At 39.2% G+C, this 24,259-nt stretch overlaps 2 protein-coding genes across 2 annotated transcripts; both read left to right on the top strand.

The window, feature by feature from the left end:
- Positions 1-2,383: 2,383 nt before the first annotated feature.
- LOC135315199 (uncharacterized) lies at positions 2,384-6,925 on the top strand. Its single transcript, XM_064461858.1, has 2 exons — positions 2,384-3,219; positions 6,041-6,925. Exons 1-2 carry the CDS (start codon positions 2,399-2,401, stop codon positions 6,048-6,050), a joined length of 831 nt encoding a protein of 276 aa, XP_064317928.1. The 5' UTR covers positions 2,384-2,398; the 3' UTR covers positions 6,051-6,925.
- Positions 6,926-9,633: 2,708 nt separating this feature from the next.
- On the top strand, positions 9,634-24,235 carry RRN3 (RRN3 homolog, RNA polymerase I transcription factor). Its single transcript, XM_064461854.1, has 17 exons — positions 9,634-9,736; positions 10,223-10,279; positions 11,384-11,473; positions 11,563-11,692; positions 12,181-12,240; positions 13,268-13,331; positions 13,829-13,898; positions 15,565-15,663; positions 16,298-16,393; positions 16,848-16,983; positions 17,917-18,047; positions 19,225-19,355; positions 20,223-20,407; positions 20,963-21,071; positions 21,509-21,661; positions 22,470-22,557; positions 23,251-24,235. The coding sequence occupies exons 1-17, from the start codon at positions 9,644-9,646 to the stop codon at positions 23,407-23,409; spliced, it is 1,851 nt and encodes a 616-aa protein (XP_064317924.1). The 5' UTR covers positions 9,634-9,643; the 3' UTR covers positions 23,410-24,235.
- The last annotated feature ends 24 nt before the right edge of the window (positions 24,236-24,259 follow it).

Below are 24,259 nucleotides of genomic sequence, written 5' to 3'. Positions count from 1 at the left end.
AAAAAATTATTAAAATTTACTGCAAGAGTTAATACTAAATGCTTAATTAGCTTAAGGACAAGCTTCTGCAGGGAGTCTTTATTTGAAAGGTTTAATAAAGATCTACCAAAATATTCTCTAGTAGCACACAGTGTGGTGGTTTTGACTAGAATTGGTCAGTTCTCCATATTTGTATTAAACTCTATGAACTAACTCATCTTCCTCACAGAGATAAACTGGAGTCAGGAAGCAAATCTTTCAAAAGACTGCAGTATTAGAAACTAAAACTATGGTGAAATAACTTAGTGCAGCTACCTTGCAACTTGTTAATCTACTGAAGCCAAAGTGCCTGCCTTTCCCCCCCTCAAAAAAAAGTCTGCTGAACTATTCCTTTTGCAAGAGAGAAACAACTTAAAACAACATTAACTTATTCTCTTATTTATATGTCTGGGTGCTTTTAAAAAAAATAATCAAATGGAAATATATTCAATGTGTTAGTAACTTCAACAGTGTCATGTTTTGAACAATATTGAGCTCTTGCTGAAAAATTCGTTTCCATAGACAGATAAATATGGCAGAAAAATACCATCTGTCTAGAAAAAACATAGACTAGTTTATGCCTGTAGCTGGTCTGTAAACCTTCTGCCATGCTTATAGAAATCGCTATATTTATATGCATGTTTGGTAAGATGAGGGTGATATATAACTTACACTTTCAGATGAGCCCTCAAGGTCAGCATCACTGGGAAGAAACAGCTAATAATAAAGCAAATATTGAAATACTATCAAACCAAAGTCTTGGCAGGAGGGATCCAGAGAAGATCATAGAAATTTGTTCACAAACTCATTTTGTAGGATTTAATTACATCTTGGGCCATAGGGGGTGGTAAGTGGTGCACACAATAAGAATGCCACAGGACTAAAACTATAACTTAGATAGATCTTTTCCCAAAGAATCTGAATTAAGATTATTACTACTGATTTCTGTTTAAAATTCCCTCAGTATTTGTTATTCTGTTGTAAATGGATCTGCCTTCTCACCCTATCAATCTTCAGATTAAGCAAAATGGTCATAGTTATTTCTTTTAGGGTTGTATAAGATCATTTGAATTCTGCTGTCAGGGTAAGTACATAATCCTAAAATTAGCTTGACTTCCTAAAAGCTATTTTGATTCTAATGCAATAAACCCCCCTAAACTAAGCAGGTGTATGAACCTCACTCAAACTTGGATAACTGGTACATTATCTTCTTTCTCTTATACTTTTGAGAGGGGCAAAAGTTAGAAGGTTATTTAACACCATAATGTAAGGCAGAAGTAGAACCATAGGTGTTTTCCTGAAGCTAGCTTTAAACTTTAAAATCCAAAAGATAGTTGAAAATAATCAGGAAAAATAGCAGCATAGGCTTTTTGGTACCATAATTCTTTTCAAGACAGGAGTGGTATTAGGTCTCAAAGTGAAAGATATTTTATTGTGGAAGTACTTAGAACAATTTTAACTTTTTCCTTTTTAAGAGATTTCAGCTTGTGATTTACTAAGAACACCCTTTATGGAACAATGTCAGTACCACAGGCAGTCACTAATGAAGAAGTGGCTTTACCTAGTCTTGATTCTCAGTGTTCAGCAGCAATGATAAGTGAACCAAGTGCTATGATAGGAATTGAGTCTGTTGTCTTAATATAGTAAACTGGCAACATTCTGTCACTGGAGGAATAGTCCTCAGCGGCATCATTCTTGGCACACTATACTCCCACAAATACATGGAAGCTGCAAATGCTCTTAGGCATGTCAGACTTTCCACTGACCTGATGTTTCTAGTTACTGGAACAGCATGGCTTACCCATCATTAAACTGTTAGGTATAGGGGTTTCACAAGAGTACGTGTAACAGAGCCTACAGCTGAATATAGTTCTTGTGCTTGAGGGACTGGGAGCATTAGCAGATATGGACCAGGTCACTAACTGACACAAGAGTGAAGTATGTATCTTGCCTTTTACATAAATTTTACTTGCTGGATTTTACACCTTGCATTCACAACTGGTTTCCCGCTTGTTCACCCAAAGTTGTATTCTAACTACTTTTCCAAGCCAACTTCCTCAAGCATGTAGTTAAAGCAGTCTGTGTGACTGCAGATGCACATTATCGCTGTCTTGCAAATCTCTGCTGCCTCCTGATAGCTACTGCCTCTTGCGAGTGTGGAGGTCTACAACATGTACATTAATCTCAAGGCCACCTTTCTTGAAGTGCCTCCCTTCTGGGTGTCTAAGTAAACTGAGGCAAAGATCCTCCTTAAACCCCCTCACAGGGCGATGCTGCCTCAGCTGGAAACAGCTCAACGTGCCCGGGGTGTCTGCCTCTCGCTCACCTGCACAAGGAAATGGCAGCAACCGCCACTCGCAAGCGATGCTTCAACTCCAGAATGCCGACAGTTGCCACAGACCAATCCTCCACACCCACTCCTGATATGAAGTCTCCTACGAAGCGGAGAAACGCCTGGAAGAGGCGCCAGCTGCGCCAGCCGCCTCGAGGGGTCAGGGGTGCCCTACACTGCTGCGGGGAGAGGCCGGCTGTAGGAACCGGGCCTCGGCCACCGGGCTGTCGGCCGCGCCTGGAGAGGCTTAAGGCGGGAGGCGGCGAGCGCCCGCTGGGCTCCGCGGGGTGGCCCCGGCAGGCGCGACGCTCCCGCTTTCCACCTCAGCGCCCGGGGAGGCGTGGCCCCGCGCGCAGGTGCCCGCTGAGGGGCGTGGCCCTCAGGTGCGGCCCCGCCCTCCCCCGGGGTGCGGGCGGCCCAAGGCGGTGGCGGCGCCGCTGCTGCCGCCGCTTCCCCGCCATGGCGGCCCCCGGCGGGCTGGGCCGCTGCGTGGCTGCCTTCTGGCTGGCGCTGGCGTTCGACGCGCTGGGCCTGGCTGTGCTGCTGGTTGGTGTGTTCGCCGACGTGGTGTTCTCCGACCTGCTCATCTATGCGGGTGGCATCGGCATCTTCCTTAGCCTCATCTGGTGGGTGTTCTGGTACGCGGGCAACCTGGAGGTGCCGCTGGAGGAGCTGCGCGACGACGTGGGGTTGGCGCCGCCCAAGGGTCGCGGGGAGAGCCTGCTGCGGGGGCTGGTGCACGGCCTCAGCCGCCGCGTCTCCTCTGCCTTCGCTCCCGCGCCCCGCTCCCGCGCCGGGGCCGCCGCCGCCGCCGAGCTGGAGCTGCAGCGCGCCGGGTGTCCGCGGGGCCGTCCCGCCGACTCCAGCAGGTGAGGCCGGGCCCGGGCGTGCTGCCGTGCCGGGAAGGGCCTCCAGCCAGAGGGGCCGGTGGAGGGAAGCTGGGGCCGGGGGACGCACACCGCCCTTAAGTTTGTCTGAGAAAACTCTCTTACCTGAGATTCAGTTGAAAACTTGTGTTAAACCACTTACTCACAGCTCTTCTTAAAAAAAGTTATTGAATCTTTCTCAGCTCAGGTGATAACAGAAATCGGATGAGAGAGGTGGCCCAAATTCGATCAGGTGGGGAAGTTACTTCTGTGCATGTCTAAGAATGGAGAAGGCCAGCTGGAGTAAAGCATGTGTGAGTGTGGTGGAGTTGATGTGTGGAGAGCTTACTGCAGGGTCTGTCAGGTGAGAACATGGAAGCCGTGCAGTTCCGAACTGGTCCTGAACTGACCCTGACAGTAACTCTAAATGTCACCAGAAGTACATGTAGGGTAATGAAATCGCCATTAATCACTACCCACATGAGCTCCTGTGAGGGGAAGCTTCCTCTTTAGCAATACAAAATGCTTGTTTCTTAGAGAACAACAAAAAAAAGTGAAACACTGACTTGTATTTAACTTAGGGCCAGAGTTGTAGCTGATAGTTTGAAACTCATAAATGTAATCAATAGTTGTATTAAACCTCAGTCATCTGGAAAAGATGCAGTACTATCCAGCGTGCAAATAAAGTATCTAGGTCCAACTTTGAAACATTGGCAAAGATCATCAAGCCTTTCAAAACATCCTTAGTGTGTTCATTAATATGGGGTGTTTATTTAGGAAAAAAACATGCTTAATGCCTTGAAAATGGGAAAAAGAAAAAAGTCAAGCTTTCATTTCACTATGTAAAAACCTTTTATAAAGAAACTGTAAAAATAGTTTTGCACTAAGTGTCTGAACTATTCAAGGATTCTGAACATCTTGCAGTTCTGATTCACTGTGTACAAGGTCAGCTCTTTCTGCTGCTCCTTGAAACTACTGTTGGTTTACAGAGAAGTTCATGTGGAGGTCATCTTCTTTCATGAAAGCCTCAGAATTTTCTTGAGAGGAAGTTCTGACAGTAGAGAGACAGAATATAGATAACTATTGCTTAAGAGAAAACTTGTAGGAAGCAGAAAAGAACAGCAGCAGTACAACTTTAAGATTTGTTACTGATATTTAGTTTATTATTAACTATATCTGCAACTAGAAAACAGGCTGTTGAAAATAAGTCATTCTTCTTAGGTTTTTTTTGGTGAAATGGGTTTAGAATTGACAGAGATCCATATTTGGAGGGAAGACGTTACATTTGTAAATGACCACGCCTAACCTTTTTCATCTAAAGATTATGGCAATTATAGGTATGAGTTCAGTAAATAATATATGATCTCTGTAGACGGGCCTGTATTCAGTATGCATACACAGCTGTGTATTTTGTTTTAATGAACTTCTAGTAGTGAAAGTTATCCATTATTTTTAAATATTTCAAGTCTTGTTATGGATTTTAATTAGAAATAATCTGTGGTTTATTATTTCCTATAAAGGAAAATATAGAGAGTGCTTTATTACAGGTTCTCCCAAGTAAACAGTAGCTTCTAACGCTAGAGTAAACAAACTTCAGTACCGTTGCATTAGTAATTGTGATTCAGAAGGAACAAAAATAGAGTATGGAAGAGTTATGTTACACTTTGTAACATAAGCTCTATGATTTTAACTTTCACGGTAGGATAAAGGATAACAAACAGTTGCACCCCCAAAGATAATTCAGCGTTCCCCTTTGAAGTGAGTTCATCTGAAGTACTTTGTATCTTCTCATAAACAACTGTCTGAATCAGATCATCCCTTTCTGATAGACCAAATCATTTCCCCATCTGGAGATATTTATGAACTTAACCAAACGAGTTAAACATGTTTGGGCAGATATTGTCAGGAGAAAGGAGGAGAAAAAACACCACAAAAAAACCAAACCACCCCCCCAAAAAAACCCCACCCAAAACTAAACCCCCTTCCCTCCCCCCCCCCCCCCCAAAAAAAAAAAAAATACCCACTCCCCACCCTGGCCATTAGAAAAGCTTTCTGAGCCACTAACTTGCAATTTCTCCTAAAATCAAGCATTTGGAAAAATTAACTGTTACTTTAATAAGGAAATTTGTTCATTACAAAAACTGTTCATGCATTTTTGTAATTTTGATAATTTTCTGGGTTTTGACATTATTAATGGAATATGGCATGCTGCCAATTTCCTATCTTAAAAATTATATAGTAGAAGTGAATGAGAAGGGTGAGAATTCTCAAGATATGGAATGAATTCTATTAAAGGAATAACAAGTAGATTAGGATCCTTGAGCCTGAAGAGAGATGGAGAGTATAAAATACTCTAGAGGCCTATAAAATCAGAAACAGTATGGAAAAGGTACACAGGGAATGCCTCTCCCAAGACAATGCAGGACCCAACGAGTTGTCACGTGCTACGTAATTGAAGCGGGGGATTATTTGACATGGGACAGTGTGACAGATAAAAATTCACTGATTCAAAAAGCCAGAGGAAACAACAGAAGTGATGCAAAGTTAATATATTTGGCTCCCAAAGACCTGGGGCAGTAAGTGGCAGTTGAGATAAAATCCTGATGAGGTATTACTTGCATGCTGGATTCTTACGCTTTTATTGAGACATCCACACTTGGCCACCATTGGAGATGGGCTGTTGACTTGATGGGTCTTCTATTTGGGTCCTAACTGGCTGTTAAACACGAGGAAAGATACTTTTAAATATATACAGTTTACAGTTTTATGTGACTTTGTTCTAAGACTATTTTGGAGTGACCTTTTCTTAATGTATTATCTTCAGGATCTGCTGAAGACATGGCTATCGAAGTTACTGCCTCTAAAAGTGGGGGAAGTGCTGCAAAATATGGAAAGAGAATTCCCTACTCAATGCAATAGGATTCTCTCCTTACGGAATAATCTCTGCAACCATTGTGGACTCTCTATAAAATGGATATATAGAGCCATATCTCTGCCAAATGCACCTGTTTCAATGTTGGACTGGATAGTTTTTTGTGGGTGTTTTTCACCATTTCAAAAAAATAAATTAGATCTCCTAAGAAGTGAGAACTGAGAAAGAAACAAACCTGATTCACAGAAAAATCACTGCAGCATGTAATATAGAATTATTTTTTTATTTTTAATAACCTGCGAATGTTTGGATAAGAAGCTCTTGCACTGTTTTGTCAAGGTCTGGAAGTCAAACTTACTGTGAATTTTTATGATGCCAGTGCAATACTTTTGTAAGGGTGCTTTTAAAATATCTATATTAGACTACTGATGCGAAGTTGCAAATGTAGTAAAAGTTGTTTATAGTGTAAATACACAATTTACAGTGACTCTTGTAAAGTTCCATCATTATTTTGGAATAACTTGGAACTTAAGGTTTTTATAAGCAGACAAGTAAAAGTAGTGATGTTGGCATACCAGTACATTCTTCATAGTTGCAAATGATGTAATGTGATGACTCGAAGAGGCATTTTTACTCCAGTGATGTTGGGAACTATTTTCCTAATGCTGAAGCATTTGGGGGAGGAGGGGCACCACCAACATCCACTCACCCCAACCCCCCTCCCCCGTTGATTAACAAATATTCTGATGCTTTATAAAATATTAACAAATTTACATTTAGATGTAACTGAGAAGTCGCACCTGGGAAAAGATTTATATTAAAGTTAATGATACCTAACACTCTTGTGTGGAGAGATTGCTCTGTTTTTGAACAAACACTAAGAGTTTGAGCCCACCGTTAGCAAATATGGGTAGGTCTTAAAATTTTAATGTACAATTGGTTTTATGCCACACCTTGTTGAATGCTAGAGGTGGTTTTAAGGTAAATATTTACTAAGAATATTGTGACTGTACTTCCTTGTGAACCCTTGAAATGTCTTTCAGTGTTCTCTTGTAAGTTACTAGAGTAACTTCTTTTCTATGCATATTCTAATTTTAAACTGTTTTCCAGATGCTCTGAGTTTTTCCACAAGGTTAGATGAACGCTAAACTTGAAGGTCTGTAATGAATTTCTTCTTCACTAGCTGCAGTTTTTAGGAGGTGTGCACAATTGTTTCCTCCTTTTAGAGGAACTGTAATGTGACACCACTGTCTTGTTGCAACGGTTTGATTTAAATAAAAATAAATCCAAACAACCTCCTCCATTAAAACCTGTACATCACTGTTTTGGTGTCATTCACAAGAATTTTTTTCATTTTGTTGTTCTGAACAATAACTGCTTTTTCTTATTCCTCATAGTTTCACTTGTAAACTGAAATAAGAGATGTCATGTTTAATAAGTGGAATGATTAGTAGCAGCTCTAAATTAAGCCAAAACTTTTGTGTGTAGCCATTCATGTACTTAGTCTGGTGAAAAATTTTTTTTCTGATCTAGTGGTGCAATCATAATTACCAGAGTAAATTGAGCAGGGCTTAGCATTCGCAGTAGATTACAATGTAATCTTAAATCCAATATCACTATTCAACGATTGTTGCATAAGAAGGTAGCTAGAATGTTGCAGCTTCACTCAAAAAATGCATGGGATTAAAACGTTTACAGTTATGAACAGTATGGATGTTTTAAAACTTAAATATAGGAGCTGACACATCAGTAAAGGAGGATGTTTATCACAGAAGTGCTAGAACATTACTAGTATGGTCTGTCTAAACAATGAGATAAAAAGTTCTTGCTGTGGAGCAATGACAACTATTGTAAGTTATGATACTTTGTTTTTGAAAATGTAAACCAGTTACCGTTTCATGCAATCTATTTGCCTTCTAAATAGAAACTGGCAACTGAATTATTAGCAGTTAAACGTTAACAAATATTTAACACTATTTTAGTCTCCTGGTATCCTTATCAGTTGTAGCTCAATGCAGCACAAAGTCCATTCAAAGAACTTCTACGCTGTTGATTGGAAAGAAGCACTTGTAGGTGGTCAGGACTGCTTGCAGCTGTGTGGACGCAGAGTTTTGCATCTAAAGCAGTCCTATGCACTGCATTTAAAAATGTAGCCAAAATCACGAAGAACCAAACTCTGGTTACAGGGATGTGATTACACAGGAGTTTTTTGTAGCTGTTTAAGACTTAAAAATAGCTCAAAATAGCATCCAATATTCCACTGCAGGAAAGAAGCCGAACCCCTCACTTGTAATTATGTAGAAGGACTAAATGCTTGGTATTAGACTTTTTAGATGTGGACTGTATCTAAAGAAAGTTTTAATGTGGTATATATGGTTTACTTAAATGGGAACACCTTCTTCATAGAGAAGTTAAATTATTAGTAAGTTCTATAAAAATCTGTTCAATGTGCCTTCTGGGAGTGAGAGTTGCCAGGAGGGAGATAGTTATTGCAGTAGCAGCTTGTGTAGGGAATAAGCAAATATGTACAGCTGGTGAAGAGAACTAAGGTCAAATCATGTCATATGTCGCTGTAATTAGTTTGTGAGTTGGGGAATTAAACATTAATTTAGTAGAATATGTAAAGTAACCCATTTTGAGCAGATTGAACATTTCTGAAGAACTACATGTAAAATGCATGTTTCCATTCATATTTACCCAAGTTGCTCTGAAAATTATTGAAGCCTTTTATGCATTTAATGTTTTGTTCCATCTGAACTCTCTGATCTCCAAGCCACTACATCCTTTAAAATAGTCAGCTGGTGTGTATAAAGCAAAACAAACCTCAGACAATGAAACAAAACCCCATGGCCGTTGAAATTAATCCAGGTAATGATTTTTTCTCAACGGGATATGTGTGTCTGTGTGTGTTTTGAGAGGAAAAGTAGTTCAGAGACAGAAGTGTTCCTACCCTATTTTATTCAGAGTGTTTAAGGAATGCTATCGCTACCAGCGCTGTGTTTAGCATGGGGCTAAACTACAGGGAGAGGACGAAACCATCCAGGCCTCCCGACCTGTGCCTCTGCGCCAGCCCACCGCCCCACTCCCGGAGGGGAAGCCCGGCTTTAGTAGCCGGTGCCGCCGGTGGAGCCTCCCGCTGCCCCCGCCCGGCTCCCAGGGAGGGAACCGCCCCCTCCGTGCCCCGGCCCGCCTCCCCCGGTCCGCCGGCACCATCGACGGCAGGGGCAGAGCGGCTGCAGCCCTTCCAGCCGCGCCTCTCTATGGCGCGAGGGGAGGAGCGCTCCCCGTTTCCGGCGGGGTGAGCGCTCTTTCCGCCCGGCTGCGGCATGTGGCGACGCGGGCAGGCATCGCGCGAGGGGCTGCCGCCAGCTCAAGGCAAGGCGGGATGGCGGCGGGGACGAGGCGGTGCGGTGCGAGGGGCGACGCGCGCCCGGGGCCCGGGGCCCAGTGCCGGCGGGGCCCCCGGGGCGAGCTAGGCCCCTGAGGGAGGGTGGTCGGTGTGAGGCCGCCGGTGCTTACTTGACTTCGCTGTCCCGCAGGCGGGGGGCCGTGACCATGCTGGGAGGGGAGGAGTTCATCAGCTCTCCGCCCAGGAAGACGGTGCGGTTCGGGGGGACCCTGACGGATATCTTGCTGAAGTACCACAAGGTGAGCGCGGCTCTGCCCCGCGGCTGCTGCTGCCGCCCGGTGCTGGCGCGCTGGTTCCTGGGATGCAGTTCCAGTGCGGGGGCGCGTTTCGTCTTACACAAGACCGTGTCTGAAGTCTTAGGAAAGAAACCTGAAGGCGGCCGAGTGCTGCGGTCTTGTGTCAGGCGGTATCGCTGTGCGAGGGGAAAAATTTCCCCCGTGAGTCAACCCGAGTGACGTCCTGAACAGCCCGGCTCGTGCCAGAGGTGCAGAGTGATCACAGCTGTGTCTGCAGCGTTGCAGTGACCCAGCGGCTTCAGTCGTCTTTCAGGGACGGGCATCTCTTACTGCTGCTTCAGTCTTCCTTAAGCTTTCTCGCTGACTTGTGTTCTCTGTGTTACTGTTAAGCAATATCAGGTTGTGCAGATACATTGTCGAAATTTGTACTTTTTGCTGGAAAAAATGAGTGGGTGATAAGTTTCATACTTACTTTTCTTTCCCTGCTAGGGTGAGACCACAGATTTTGAGCTGTTAAAACATCAGCTGTCAGATCCAGACATAAAGGTAAGAGTCTTGGTAGTAATGGGTCTGGTGATTTGAAGCTCGGCTGTCAAGAGTATAATCATCAGGCAAGTCATTCTGGTGCCTACCCAAGTACAACGCTTCAAACATCTCGCTGCATTTAACAGCTTTTTGCTTTGTGGAAACTATTGGAATTAAAACTCTAAACGAAAAAAAGCAATTGTCTGTTTCTATATATATATATTTTATATGCAGAAACTTGATAAATGATCTCTCATGCTTACAGGCTCTTTACTCTAGAGAAGCTTTTTGCTTTGTGATGGGGGTCTTTGTTCCAAATGAGCATCAGTGACCTAGAAAGATGATGTCTACAGATTGCTTCTGTAGATGAAACCATGGTTTCTGACTTTCACAGCCTTTGAGTTGCATGAATTTTTACCTCCTTCTGCTCTCACTAAAAACTTGTTTAATTAAGCAGTAAGATACATATACATCTAGTAGTTATACCCAGAAGTATTGTGTCATGCTCTTCTGTATAGCTGTGAGTACCCACCATATTTTTTATCTGGTTTTGTCCTCTTTCCCCCCCCCACTTTTTTCTTTTTTCCATTTTAATTAAATCACAAAACTATGAGCAGAATGCTGCAAGAAACATAATCCTAGATTGAATTATTTTAAAGAGGATGTTCGGTAAAATACTTTGGTTTTGGCAGGCATTTTGGAGTGTACAGACAAAATCAGTGTGAAATATTTTGTGTAGATTTGCTACTGTTTCAATATCTCTCTCATTTCAAGACTTGAATGTCCCCTCTGCTTAAAGAAGAGCAAAAAGAAAACAAAATGAAGATTGAATGCCATTTCGTTTAAATATGTACCGTGTGTGAGTTTTGTGTGCCTTGTGTAGTCTGTAACTTAAGCCTTCCAGGCAGGCTGTTGGTTTAGGAGTTGGTATGCATTTATTCTTGCATTCAAGAAGTTTCATTTGTGAGGACACAAACTTAAAGAAACTCCGTGCATGTTGATGTGAAAATAATTTCTATTTATGATGTTAACCTTTGACTTTTTATTTTAAGGATTTCGTTATTTTATAGTAATAAGCAGTACTGTCTATTGGAATATTTATCTCTTTTTTCTGCTTATTTTAAGGATGCCCAGATCATTAATTGGCTGCATGAATTTCGAGCTTCTGTTGTATATTTGACCAAAGAGCTTGAACAGCTGGTCAGCATTTTATTGGTAAATATCTGTTTGTCATATGGGAAGGTTAAGAGTTTAGTACACTCAAAACATCTTTCTTTGACATCTTGGTCTTTGCTTACTTTCAGAAGCTGCCATGGTTGAAAAGAAGCCGAGAGGTAGTGGAAGAATATCTGGGTTTTCTTGGCAATCTAGTGTCAGCACAAACTGTCCATCTTAGGCCATGCCTCCGGATGATTGTATCACAGTTTGTCCCCTGTAAGTTATTTTTCTCTTAATCTTCTTTGTTTGCTTATCAAAACGTCTTTCCTAGATAAATTCTGTATAAATATAATGCATGACACAACAAATTATTGGGTGGGGTTTTTTCCTCTTGATTTCCTCTCTTAACTTGAATGGCTGAATTGCAATACAGATAGTTTTCTGTGCCTAGAATTTTGAAGGCATATTCTAGTGGCTAATGGAGACCCCATTTATGAAGACGTCTTGGAAAGGGATGAACTCTGTAATGCTGCTATTACTAAAAACCAAAAGCTGAAGGGAGGATTATGTCAGATGTTCTCAAGAACCTCCTGGTTCTGCAAATGAAACAGTGTTTTTGATGAGCTTCTGCTTATTTTAGAAGGTCTTGTGGATAATTTTGATGCATTAGTCCTGATGAAGACTGTTGTCCAGTGTGTTTATTTTGGCATTGAAACTGTTACCTGTGAGATCTGTACAATTTTGATAATCTCACTTTTTGCTAGCTCGAATAACCATCAGAGAAGATGATGTGGATATTTCAGATTCTGATGATGATGATGAAAGTGAGTATAAAGGAAGTATGGCTTTTACTTTTACCAAATACCTTTACCAAAGAAGTATACAGTGCGTGTTGCTCCATTTTTACAGGATTAATTTGGCTGAGTTAATGTAAAACATTAAGAAATGGTACATCCGTAAATTCCCAAGTCAAAGACTTTCTTGTACTCGCATCACTGGTGTGGTGACCCACTCCTTGTTACTTTCAATATATTCCTACTGGTGCAGTATCTGTAGGACTAAGACTGAATGCACAGGAATACTTTCCTAGTCATAGATTGTTTCAAAGACAAAGTAAAGCTAGGAGTTGTTTGGTTTCCATTTTATTTACCTCAATAAAACTAGGTAGTTTGTGGGATTCTTGAGTCTTTTTTTTGTTCTCTGCCTATGGTAAGCTCAAATGCAATTGATACACTAATTATGTGGCATTTTGTTATAAGTATTTATTGATAAGGCAAACAGATAGCTAAATGTCTTTCAAGAATTTCGTGGTTTTTTTATCTTGAACGCTGGAATAAGTTCTTGTGATGACCCAGCTGCTCTTCTGCTCTACACTTGTGACACTGTTTGGATACAAAAGCCTGTTATAGAAGCCTAATTATCTGTTTGTGTGACTCTTGTGAAAACAAGGCATAATCTTTAGATAGATTTTATCTAATTACAGACTGGGATTTAACATTATGTTCTAAATATTTGTGTATTGTGGGATAAATTTTGGATTCCAATTTTAGCATTCGGTATGAGAGCCTGTAACAACAATACCTGGCCTTGGGGCTGGCAGCACATCCAGAGTTTATTGATTGGGGTGCCATGAATTTTATTTGGAATTATTTTGCATGCTTATTTTGGTAGTAAGGCAGTTCAACTTAAAAAAAAAAAAAAAAAAAAGCCAAACCTGACAAATCCCACATTTTGGCAAATGCAATTTCTTCGGGAATCTTTAAAATGTCTAGTTGATACAAACTGTTTTTGCTAGTTCCTTATTTAGTTTCCTGTAACCAAATGCCTAAGAGTACTTTTTTCTTTCTCTAGACCTCTCTGAAAACTTTAATACATGCCATAGAGCATTGCAAACTGTTGCAAGATATGTTCCTTCGTAAGTATATAACCATGTGGTTTTGTATGCCCTTTCCTTGCATATTTAAAACTTGTGAACTGATGAATTGTTGGGTTTGTTGTTTTTTTTTGTGTCTTAATTTGAAGTATAATACTTAATTTCATTGTATGATTTTTCCTAATATTAACTAACTGGTAGAACGCTGTATCCAGTCATTATGAAATTTCCATAGGCATCAGCAGCTGAAAATCCTGTTAATGTAAATAGGTAGTTGAGAAAGTCACATTTATAGCAATGTATTTGAAGTGGCTTCTAACAAGTCCACAGTGAAAGTCTGCCACTTATTATCTGTTCTGTGATCCTTGCAAAAACAAATTTTATACAATTACTTACCTTAAAAAAAAGTTACAGTGAAATAAGCTTATTCCAGTCTGTCATTAGAGTGCTGGAGCTTCAACACTTGCTCTTGTAATAACCTATAACTTTTGGTTGGTGTTTTTTTTTGTTTTGTTTTGTTTTGTTTTTTTAAATTGTAGGACACCACAATTTCTCATGCCGATACTTGTGGAAAACTTTCCTTTCATCAATAAATCAGAAAGGACTCTGGTAAGAGTTGTGAATATTTGTATTTGTTCACTTCACACTTTATAAATATAGTATGACAACTCACGTGGTGGCAGATTTTTGAGGGTATTTCTAAAGATTCTTGTTTTTTATTTTTATATACACACATATATACGTATGTATATTGGTGTGTCTGTTAAGTATGCTTGGACAACCTTATACTAAAGTTCCTTGTGCATAAGCATTATGCCAGTCTTTAATGACATAACTGCATATCTTTTCCACAGGATTGCTTTCTTATTCAATGCACAAGATGGACCTCTTTGACGATGAATCTCAGGGTTGTATAGTAAGGAGGCGGTAGGATACCTGTCTCATTTGCTGTCAAAACTGGGAAGTATTTATCAGAAGAACAGGGGTTTTGATAAGCAGACAGAAAGCAATGGATGTTACAGGTGAAATCCAACTTGCCAGTAGTGTAGGGTGTTAAGTTGTTTTATTACATCTTTGTTATAGTGCTTATGTGGTGAAAAACAAGCTGGAAACTTTTGACAGGCTACAGCTTCTGTGTGATCTCTGTATTTACTTGTTCCAACTTGATATGCTGGCACTTTATTTTACAGAAAGGCAGAGTCCTGCTCTACCAGACAAGTTCAGTTGGAGCTGTGTTTCGAACTTACCAAGTGCTGAGGAACCCCCGAAGTTCTTTGTATACCTTGATAGTTTTTGGTTTGTGGGTTTTTTTTTGTTGTTGTTGTTTTTTTAAATCCAGATAACTTTGGGGCATCAGTTCCCTATCTGTGAAATGAGGGGGATAATAGCTCTTACCTGGTGTTAGGAGAAGATTTTTTATTTATTTATTTTAGCAGCTCACTGAGGAACAAATTGTGAAGAAATTCATAACTGTGCCCTGAAAACAAAGTTTGAATGAAGTGTAATAAAAATATGGTCCATGCATTGTTTTTTAAATATTTCCAATTTATATGTTCTCATTAACTAGCTCTATCCATTTTATGTACTAAGCGAGCCAGATGGCCTGTGGAAAAATCATATGTGCTCATGTAATTAAAGGTTGTGTTATAATGCATATTCACAAAGAGGCTATGGTGTACTTAAATGTGGCACTTCACCTAATGCTATGTATTGACTTGACAATTTTGCTATGTGAAAGTTGCAACATTGTCTTCTGTACATACATGTGCATATGTGTACACTGTCTGTTAACCTGTGTGAATTATAATCAGAACAACGCTGAAGAGACTTACCTTTGGAATTTAGAATTGTTGTCAGTGTGTTATAATAACCTGAAATAAAGATGTATTTAGTCTTGCTTTAAACAGTTCTACTCTACCTGGTTCTAGATGTAGTGAGGAATATGCTTGTTGATTTAATTTTCCTAGAGAAAGTTTAGAGAAAAATTCCTGTTGAAATTAGTAACTTTTCTTATAGAATATTTATAATCATTCTGACTGGAGATAGTTGAAAAAATTTGCTTGGAAGTAGTAGATTAAGAAGTTAATGATAACACTGCTTAACAATTGAAAGTTGATGTTTGGCTTATATACTAACTTATTCCAGATGTAATACAGTCTGTTCAAAACTATTTCTGGCTCTTTAGATAACAAATTACTTGTTTTCTAAAAATCCTTGGCAGAAATGAGACTTTCTGTTAACATTATTACACATTTCAATTAATTTTGTGTTATAGGAATGTTATGTTCATAACCTGCTACGAGTTACGGTGTACCTTCCAACTCTGAGGCTTCAAATTTTGGAGCTTATTGTTGAAAAGCTGTTGAAGTTGGATGTAAGTTTGTTCTGTATCATTTTTTAAGGAAGCTTGGTGTTAAAACACACAGGGCGAGAGAAGAAAAATGCTTCAGTGTCAAGCTCAATAAACAATATGTTGCAGTAGTGCTCATGATCATGAGTACAAATGCAACCAAATTTACACTTTATTCCCAGTCTGAAGATGTTCCCACACCTGAGGGTAACTGTATCATGTGTACTGTTATACCCTGCATGGAACCTCTGTGCCAGAATCAAAATAACTGTTTCACGGTGATCAGTGCTGATGTGCAGAGAATGTGCTTCTCTGTGTGGTTCATCTGTTTTATTACCCCTTTGAAGTAAAAGGATTTACAGTCTTAAAAAAGACAGGAGGAGTAGCACTGTAAATGATCAAGGCTTTTTATTTTGGAGAACCTCAGCATGTAACAGTCTGGGGAAAGCTTGTATTCTGGAGGTAAAGTTTCAGGCAGTTTGGAGTATGTGTTTGTGTATTACATACATATAAATCCCTTTTACAACGTTTATTTAATTAAGGACAAAAATCTAGTCAAGAAATTACTTGTGTTATAATTTCTTATATAAATAATAAAAAAAGGTTACATATTATTGTCATGGTCTTACAAAACGTAATTTCTTGTTTCCAACTGTAGGTCAGTACTCCACAGCAAGATATTGAAGACGCTGAAGAAACCGCTAATAGCTCTGATAGTGAGGAAAAACCTGCAGAGGAGGGACTTTTTGACATGGTTGGCTATCTTGTTCTACTAGAAGTTTGTTTCTTTTTGCTTAAAAAAAAATAAAATTCACTTTTGAGGTGGCTCTGAACTAAGACAGTGTAGGAATGCATTATTGCCTTGTCGTTACTGCACTGCACACAGCTCTTGAAACCTGAACAGCTGATGAATGTGTTCGCTGGGTGCTGACTTCATTCATGTAAATACCCAGCATGCATGCAGTGAATGAATTTCATTCTGTAAAAACACAAGCAGGTATACATAAAGGCAATTAAAGAATTCATGGTAGTTGGCTTAGTTTACAAAAATTTGCTTACACTAAGCTATGTAATTAGATACTGCTTTTTCAAAAAAAGAAAACTTTAGCATATCACTGAAAGAGAAAGTTAGTTTCAGTTTTCCTGTAATTTCTGTCCTTATGATGTTGTGTATATAAAAGCTACATGGCTGCCATTTTATCTACCAGGAGGAAGATGAGGAAAGAAAAGGAAACAAAGTTGCATCTTCCAGTAGTGAAAGAATGGCCCATCCACTTGCAGAGCGCCTTGATATTTTGATGACCATCCTGTTTTCCTATATTAAAGATGTTTGCCACGTGGATGGTAAGAACGCTTGAACTATAACCGGATTTGTTGTTTTGCTAACAAGTAAGAAAGACGTAAGAGGAATTCTTGCTTTCTGCTGCTACTAGATAGAGCCCTCACCCTTTAGTGGCAGAACTCTGCCATCAGCAGGCCAGGCTGTAGGCCACATTTCTGCCTTTGTCCAGTGTTATTGGCAGAGGATTCAAAAGTACATGTATGACTTCAAAATGTCTCCATCTGAAGACTAGACCTTTAATTATATAAATATGACACTGTATCTGAACTGTGGCATTACAGGGTATAAGGGTAAATAGAGTTTTGGTTTTATGTTGTGCTACAGAATTTGGGATTAGAGATACTTTCTGTTTAACCACAGTGTTTTATCATCTGGTGTACTGTATTGCATTGAGCATTAGAATTATGGATCCTTTCAACATCACAAGGACTGGAAGTAGATTAAAACAACCAGCCGTGTCCCTCAATTGGAATTGCTACAGCAAGGCTTTGTGTTATAGGAAAAAACCTGAAAGAAGTGTCTTACACTGACTTTTATTAAGTGTCTGAACTTCTTAGATATATTTAAAGCAGAATATTTAGAAACCATTTTGCCATTTTTCCCATAAGTCAGGTAATTTATTTCTTAGTGTTTTCCTCTGGCTCTTCTGAATTAACACGTTATTCCAAAATCTGCATGTCTACCGGTTTTATACGTGTGTGTGTGCGCACACACAGATATTCTCCATATAGACCAATGTAAAAAGCAGTAGAACTGAAGACCTGTAAGGTCTTGCTGTATTTTTTAAATGTCAGATAAGCCTAGAAGTTGGTTAACAGTGTTTCTTTATGTATTTCTTACTGGTTTAGAAAGATAGAAATGCTGCTTTTGCAGCCTAAGGGCAGGAAAAAAACCTGAAATGACTCATTTTGTTGTTTTCTTTTTTTGTTGTGTAGGCAAGCTTGACATCAAAAACACAAAGGATTTGTATCGGGATCTGGTTTCTGTTTTTGATAAGCTCATTTTACCAACTCATGCTTCATGCCATGTACAGTATTTCATGTTCTATATCTGTAGCTTTAAATTGGTGAGTAGAAGCTGTTTTTAAAATGTAGTGTCTTCTGACATTTCTGCATCCTTGTTTTGGCATTTTTAACAAAAAATAATTGGTTTCTGCTGTAATTCTAGTCTGAAGATAGTACATCAGGATTCATTAGTGTCTTTGCTTTCTTTTCCTTCTCTGTTATTCCCTTCTTCAGGTTTTTCTTTATGTGGCTGCTCTTCCCATGTTCTTCATAAACTGCAAACAGCTGCAAACAGCTTCACACTAAGCTAGTGTGAAGGAACTTGTTCAACAGACCTCTTTTACAAGAATCAGTTGGACTCTTGGACCAGAGACACAGTGCTCCAGCAAGCTTCTTCAGCATCCCCAAACCATTTTAAAGACACTGTGTTAGCTCTTCAGTTTGAAATTTTTGTCTGCTGTTTGTTCCCCTCTCGTTTTCCCATATCTCCGAAGCAAATGATTGTTCTTTCTCTTACCATATAAAAATAAGAACTTTTTTTTTTTTTTTTTTTTGCATGAGAGTAGCTAAAGATCCAGTTAAGCTGATGCCCTGTCTCTGGCAGTGGTGAATAGTGGATGTGTTGGAAGAAATATCAGGATGGGGCAAGCATGTTATGGTGCTTTCCTAGAATGCTTTTTCAGCCTCCAGCAGCAGTTTAGTAACTTCCTGAGCCAAAGTGATGTTCTTTCATGGTAACAGCCCATGATGGGCAAATTCAAGGAGAAAACGCCTCATGATACTATGCTTTTTGTACTGATGTGAATTTTTGGTGTCATGAACTTCTGTGGCAGAAAGTTCCACAATATAACTGTTTAAGGTGAAGAATCACTTTTGTTTCTCTAAATTTGCCTTCCTGCTGTTTTCATTGGGTATCCCTGACCTGCCACAAGAAACAGTGAAAAGTCACTTCGCGTTCACCTTCTTACTGCTCTTGTTTTTAAACTCTTCTGGTGTATCTATTCCTGACTCTTTCCTAGGCTTCTGGTTCCATTTACTTTTTACAACTAAGTATAGAAAAAAGACACAGAAAAGATTGGTTTTCCATCATGTGTAGGAACAGTTATTTTCTCTGGTTATAGGTAGTTTTTTTTCTAATAGTTTGGTTATGGAAATTGTGGGACTTGAGTATTAGGAATCTGTTACTTAAACAATGTTTTCAGCATAACAACTCACGATTTCTATGTATCTTGTTTCCAGGGGTTTGCTGAGGCGTTTTTAGACCATCTTTGGAAAAAACTGCAAGATCCAAACAATCCTTCAGTGATCAGGCAGACTGCTGGGAGTTATATTGGCAGCTTCTTGGCAAGAGCTAAATTTATTCCAGTTGTGTAAGTTGTTTTGGTATATGAGCAGAACCAAACAATTCATGATGGTTGCTGAGGTTAAGAACAGAATTCATAGAATGCACACTCAGTGATGGTCGTCTATTCCTGCTGCTTTGCCCGTAAGCCTATATCAATAGTCTTGTTTGTCCTTTCTACAATACTGTTTCAGTATTGTCTTGAAGTTTCCAGGAAAATTTTGCATTTACATGATGCAGACTAATGATTGCTGGGATTTATGACTTGCTGTTTAAGGCTTCACTTACCAAGAAATGCTGAGCACAGGTAGGTTTATGTTGACTACAGGTGGAGTCATGGATGCCAGATATGCCTGTTGTTCAGCAGCAGGTATTTTTAATGCCTTATGTTAGGCATTTTATGTAGACTCTGAGACAGGGAAGTGTTCAAGTGTTTTGATACGGATGTATTAGAATACTTCGGCAGATGGGTGAAAATGTCTTCTTTTGTACATACACATTCTGTATTTTTATGCCATTCAGGGTGGACTTGGTGACTTTAATGTTGAGCTTAATTTGATATTGGAATTACTTGTTAGACACGGGAGGCATCTCTTTGTACTACCTGTAGCCCAGGATTCTAATTGTTTACTGTGTGTTTCACACGTAACATGTATTCGTGGATTCATCTCTTCTGGCATCTTGTGCTTTCACTGCTTAGGGTTTTCAGTGCTGATATGCTGAGTTATTTGATGCTGAGATGAGGGAGAAAGCTCATAACAGAATCTCCTATTTTACAAAGAAATTTTCTTACTGGTGTTTTGATAACCACTGAGATCCTTGAATACTTGTTTAACGTCTTTTCTACACCATTTCAGGTGCTATTTTTACACTTGTGTTTTTTCCTTCATTATAGTACAGTAAAAGCATGCCTGGATCTTCTGGTTAACTGGATGCATAAATACATTGATAATCAGGATACAGGGGCTAATGCTTACTGTGATGTAGCTCTCCATGGGCCATTTTATTCTACATGTCAGGCAGCGTTCTATACGCTTATTTTCCGTCATAAGCAGCTTTTGGACGGCAACTTAAGGAAAGGTGAGTGTATTAGGTTTGAACAGTATTGGGATTCATTTGCGAGTCTTACTGTTGATGTGTTTTGTAATGGTCAATTCAGTCAAGTATCAGATGGCAAGTTTATGTTGTTGTCCTCTAAATAAAATGATATGGCTTGTACACCTGTTGGGCTACCAAGCTGAATAATCTTGTTCTTCCCCACTGCTGGAAACAATGCAGGTAATGATTTCTGGCCCCACTTACTGAGCATGTTTGAATTCCAGCTGCATAAAACTAGTGTGGGCTTCAATTAATAATCTTTTTTGATTACTCTGTGCCTCTGTCAGTGCCTGTAATGGGTGTGTAAGTGTACTGTCTGTATTAGAAGGATCCCTTGGCTTTGGCAGGTTACCGTTATTCAGAGTAGATTTTCTGTTGCACAAGCTGTGAGCTAGATGTCTACTGTAAGAGAGCATCCTAGGGTGCACTGCTCTGATGTTGTGCGGAGTGCAGGCTGGTCAAAATGAAAATTCTTAGAAATTAAGTTAGGCTTGTATTATATATAACCTATATTTGTCAATTGTTCTTATTTTGAAGGTCTGTCATATCTGCAGAGTTTAAATTTTGAGCGCATTGTCATGTGTCAGCTAAACCCTCTGAAGATTTGTATACCCTCTGTTGTGAACTTGTTTGCTGCCATCACCAGGTACTTACTCATTTATTTCAATTTCAGCTTGGTAAGAGTGCGTGTGTGCGCGCATCTAAAAAGGGCATAGTATTTAGAACATGGGTTTTGTTAGGCACAGTATTAAGTATTATCCAAGAGAGCTCATATTACATTGCCCATATTCTAGGTGGGATAAGTGTATTTCTGGTTCAGTTCCAATTAAATCCTAGAGGACTATGAAACTGATTGCTTTGTGTTGGAGCCAATACGATTCTACTTGACATAAAGTTTATAGGAGTGCAGAGGGAGGTAGTAGATTCCTTACCTTGTGACTATCTTGAAAATTCCAGTTGGAAAATGGAATATAGATGTGATGTTTGTTTAAAAAAAAAACCACTTCATAATTTAATATTATCTGAAAGTTTTGCTTTCTGTGTGCTAGAAATGCTTATCTTTTCTTTATTACCTTATTAAAGGAAATACCAGTTGGTGTTCTGCTACACAATTATCGAGAGGAACAATAGGCAGTTTATACCAGTTGTTCGGAGCGGCACTGGGGGCGACCTTGTGCAGACATGCACTAACCCACTTGACAGTTTCTTCCCTTTTGATCCCTACATGCTCAAAAGGTATAGTTCAAAAATAACTTGTTTCTGCCTTGTAGGAAATAACAAACTAAAACCTGTAAGAAAATGTCAGTGTTTCTACAGTTCACTTTCTTCCCTGATCTTTAGTACTTTTCATGTTGCATATTTTAACCAGAGATTGTCAAAGGTTTGCCTTGAAATTTACTCCCACTGTGGCATATAGCGCTGAAGAAGGAACCCAGGACCCAGTTTCCTGGAAGGTCCAGTTAACTTTTCATGACTTTTCTTTTGGCTTTCCTTGTTATAAGCAGTCTGTAAAATATCATAATGTTAGCCTAATACATATTTTGTTTGCATAATTTTTTTGTTTTTGGGTTTTTTGCATTTTGAGTGTATTGCTTCTTGATCAGAGACTTCAGCTTATTTAAAATATCTTGCTTTTTTTTAATGAATAGTGGATTATTTGCAGCTTTTCAAAATGTCTAGTCCTATGATGTGTTAATCACTTTAATGTTAGAGGGCAACATTCTGGCTTTTTTTGTATCTTTTAAAAAAAAATCCATCTTTACAGAAGGAAGATCTTTGGAGGTAAAAATTATTAGAAGAAGCCATCTAATATTCTAAAAATTTGGAAGAAAATTATGCTTACTTGCAAGCATAGTGTAGCTGTTAAAAATACCCACCTAGGAATTGGGAAACCTGACTATCAGAACTCCTCAAGCAAACAATTGTAATTTGTACCTATCAGCAAAGTAGAGTTATTTCTTCAAGGGATTAATTCAATAGTTTGTGAAACCCTACAGATGGTTATCAAAATGCCAAGCATTTTATATTGTAATTCCTCTTTCAGGTCGAAGAAGATTATTGATCCTTTTTATCAATTTTGGGAAGAGCTGAGCGCTGAAGATCTTGAGAATCTGAAGAAACCCATTAAAAGGGTAATCTCTTCTGACCAAAATGCAGTTCAGCTTTTGCTGAATCTCTATCAGCTGCTTCTATTGCTGTATTCATTTTTTTGAGTAGATATGAGTACAGTAAACATTTATGGGAGCTGTGATTGAAATTAAGACGCTTTGGGGATTGATTGGTTCTTACTTCGAGAACACTTTTCCCCTGTTCTGCAGAGTAGTTAGTTTAGCAGCACAGGACCACTGGGAATGCTCTCAGAATACAGACGTGCTGATGTCACTGGGAAATCCACTTTGTGGATGTGATTTAGTTCCTGTATTTCATAATGAGAGACATGTGATTCTCTTACTATGCCAGCTGGTCATGACAGTTGTAGAACAACCCAGGTCCTGAATTACATCCTTCTAAAGCTCCTGTGTAGTCTGTTTACCTTCTTGCCAAATATCTATCCTGTGTCAGATATCTGTGTTCTTCAAATGTTGTGTTTTAATTTCCTTCCTATGATGACATGTAAAAATACTTCACAGCGTTGTAGCTTTGTTAACTGGTAACTTTTGTAAACGTTCCTATAGCATTTTGATTAGCAGATTAGATTATTGCAACATTTCAGAGTGTATTCTAGAAATGGCCTTTTTGGTCTCAGCATTCATTACTTCTGTCAGATCTTAATAGAAACCTGGAATATCTTTCTGCTCTCACTGATCCTTTTTGAATTTATACAGGGTACTTCTGAAGATGAAGACGATGACTTTTTGAAAGGAGAAACCCCTCAAAATGATGGCGTGGTTGGAATTGCTCCAAATTCTTATGAGTCAAATACCCGGAGCCCAGTGAGCAGCATTGGCTCCCCTCCAGACTGTTACGTGCCGTACCCTCAATGACATGGAGAATCAGAAGTTAAAAGGTTGAAAATTGTGTGCAATTTTTTGCCCTGTAAAGAGACTTCAGCTCAACTTTGCAAACTCACAGATGTTTAAGTAGCTGCACTTAAGAAAAAATATTGTTTCTTAATCATCAGATTTCTACAGATATGTTATGATAAAGTCATATGTTGCTAGAAAAGCCTAGAGAATAAATAGGGTGGTATTTTACAAATTTCACATTGAAATGGTTTTTATGACTTACAAGGATTTTTTAATAGGTTTTCCTGACTCATAAAAACTTTTGTTTACTAATGTTTCTCTACAAGGTTTTTATGTATCAAGGGTTGAAATTCTGGTCTTCCTACTGATTTGTGTGGGGACCAGAATTCCATTGTCAGTGTTCAAACTGTACTCTGATGACTCGTTTTGAGTTGGTTTCAAAGTAATGGTATGATCCCACAATAGGGAAGCCATGAATCAAGTCTGACAGTGATTCTTTTGCACACATCTCTTAAGCTTCTCCTGTCTGTAGAACAGTATTTGGTAAAGCCACGTGACAATGGAAAGTGAATTCAGATGATAAACATTATAGCTCCTTAAATATGTAGCTGACATGCAACCTTCCCAGCTATGAAAGTTCAGGCTTGTAAAAGCAATGATGGTTGGAAGTTTTGAAAATGACAGAGTAGCTGAATGTATGATTTGTAGATAGTTTTCTTTGGGATGCTTGTGAAGCACTCTGACAGGTATTTATTTTGAGGATTTGAAGTTTATATGTGAATGCTGAAAATACAAAAAAACCACCCTTCCCTGATAGAAAGGAAGTGGTGGTGCCACTGGTGTCCTTGTGTTGTCCATGTGTTAGCGT

The sequence above is a fragment of the Phalacrocorax carbo genome, chromosome 10 (genome assembly GCF_963921805.1).
Source record: "Phalacrocorax carbo chromosome 10, bPhaCar2.1, whole genome shotgun sequence".
Lineage (NCBI taxonomy): Eukaryota > Metazoa > Chordata > Aves > Suliformes > Phalacrocoracidae > Phalacrocorax > Phalacrocorax carbo.
The sequence above is the reverse complement of the archived record's forward strand: the minus strand, read 5'-3'. Positions and strand labels throughout refer to the sequence as shown.

Coding starts and splice junctions, on each gene's coding strand:
- LOC135315199 (XM_064461858.1), top strand. CDS start 2,399: ATGCCGACAGTTGCCACAGACCAATCCTCCACACCCACTCCTGATATG.
- RRN3 (XM_064461854.1), top strand. CDS start 9,644: ATGCTGGGAGGGGAGGAGTTCATCAGCTCTCCGCCCAGGAAGACGGTG. Junction 9,737..10,222: donor TCTTGCTGAAGTACCACAAG/GTGAGCGCGGCT, acceptor TTTCCCTGCTAG/GGTGAGACCACAGATTTTGA. Junction 11,474..11,562: donor AGCTGGTCAGCATTTTATTG/GTAAATATCTGT, acceptor GCTTACTTTCAG/AAGCTGCCATGGTTGAAAAG.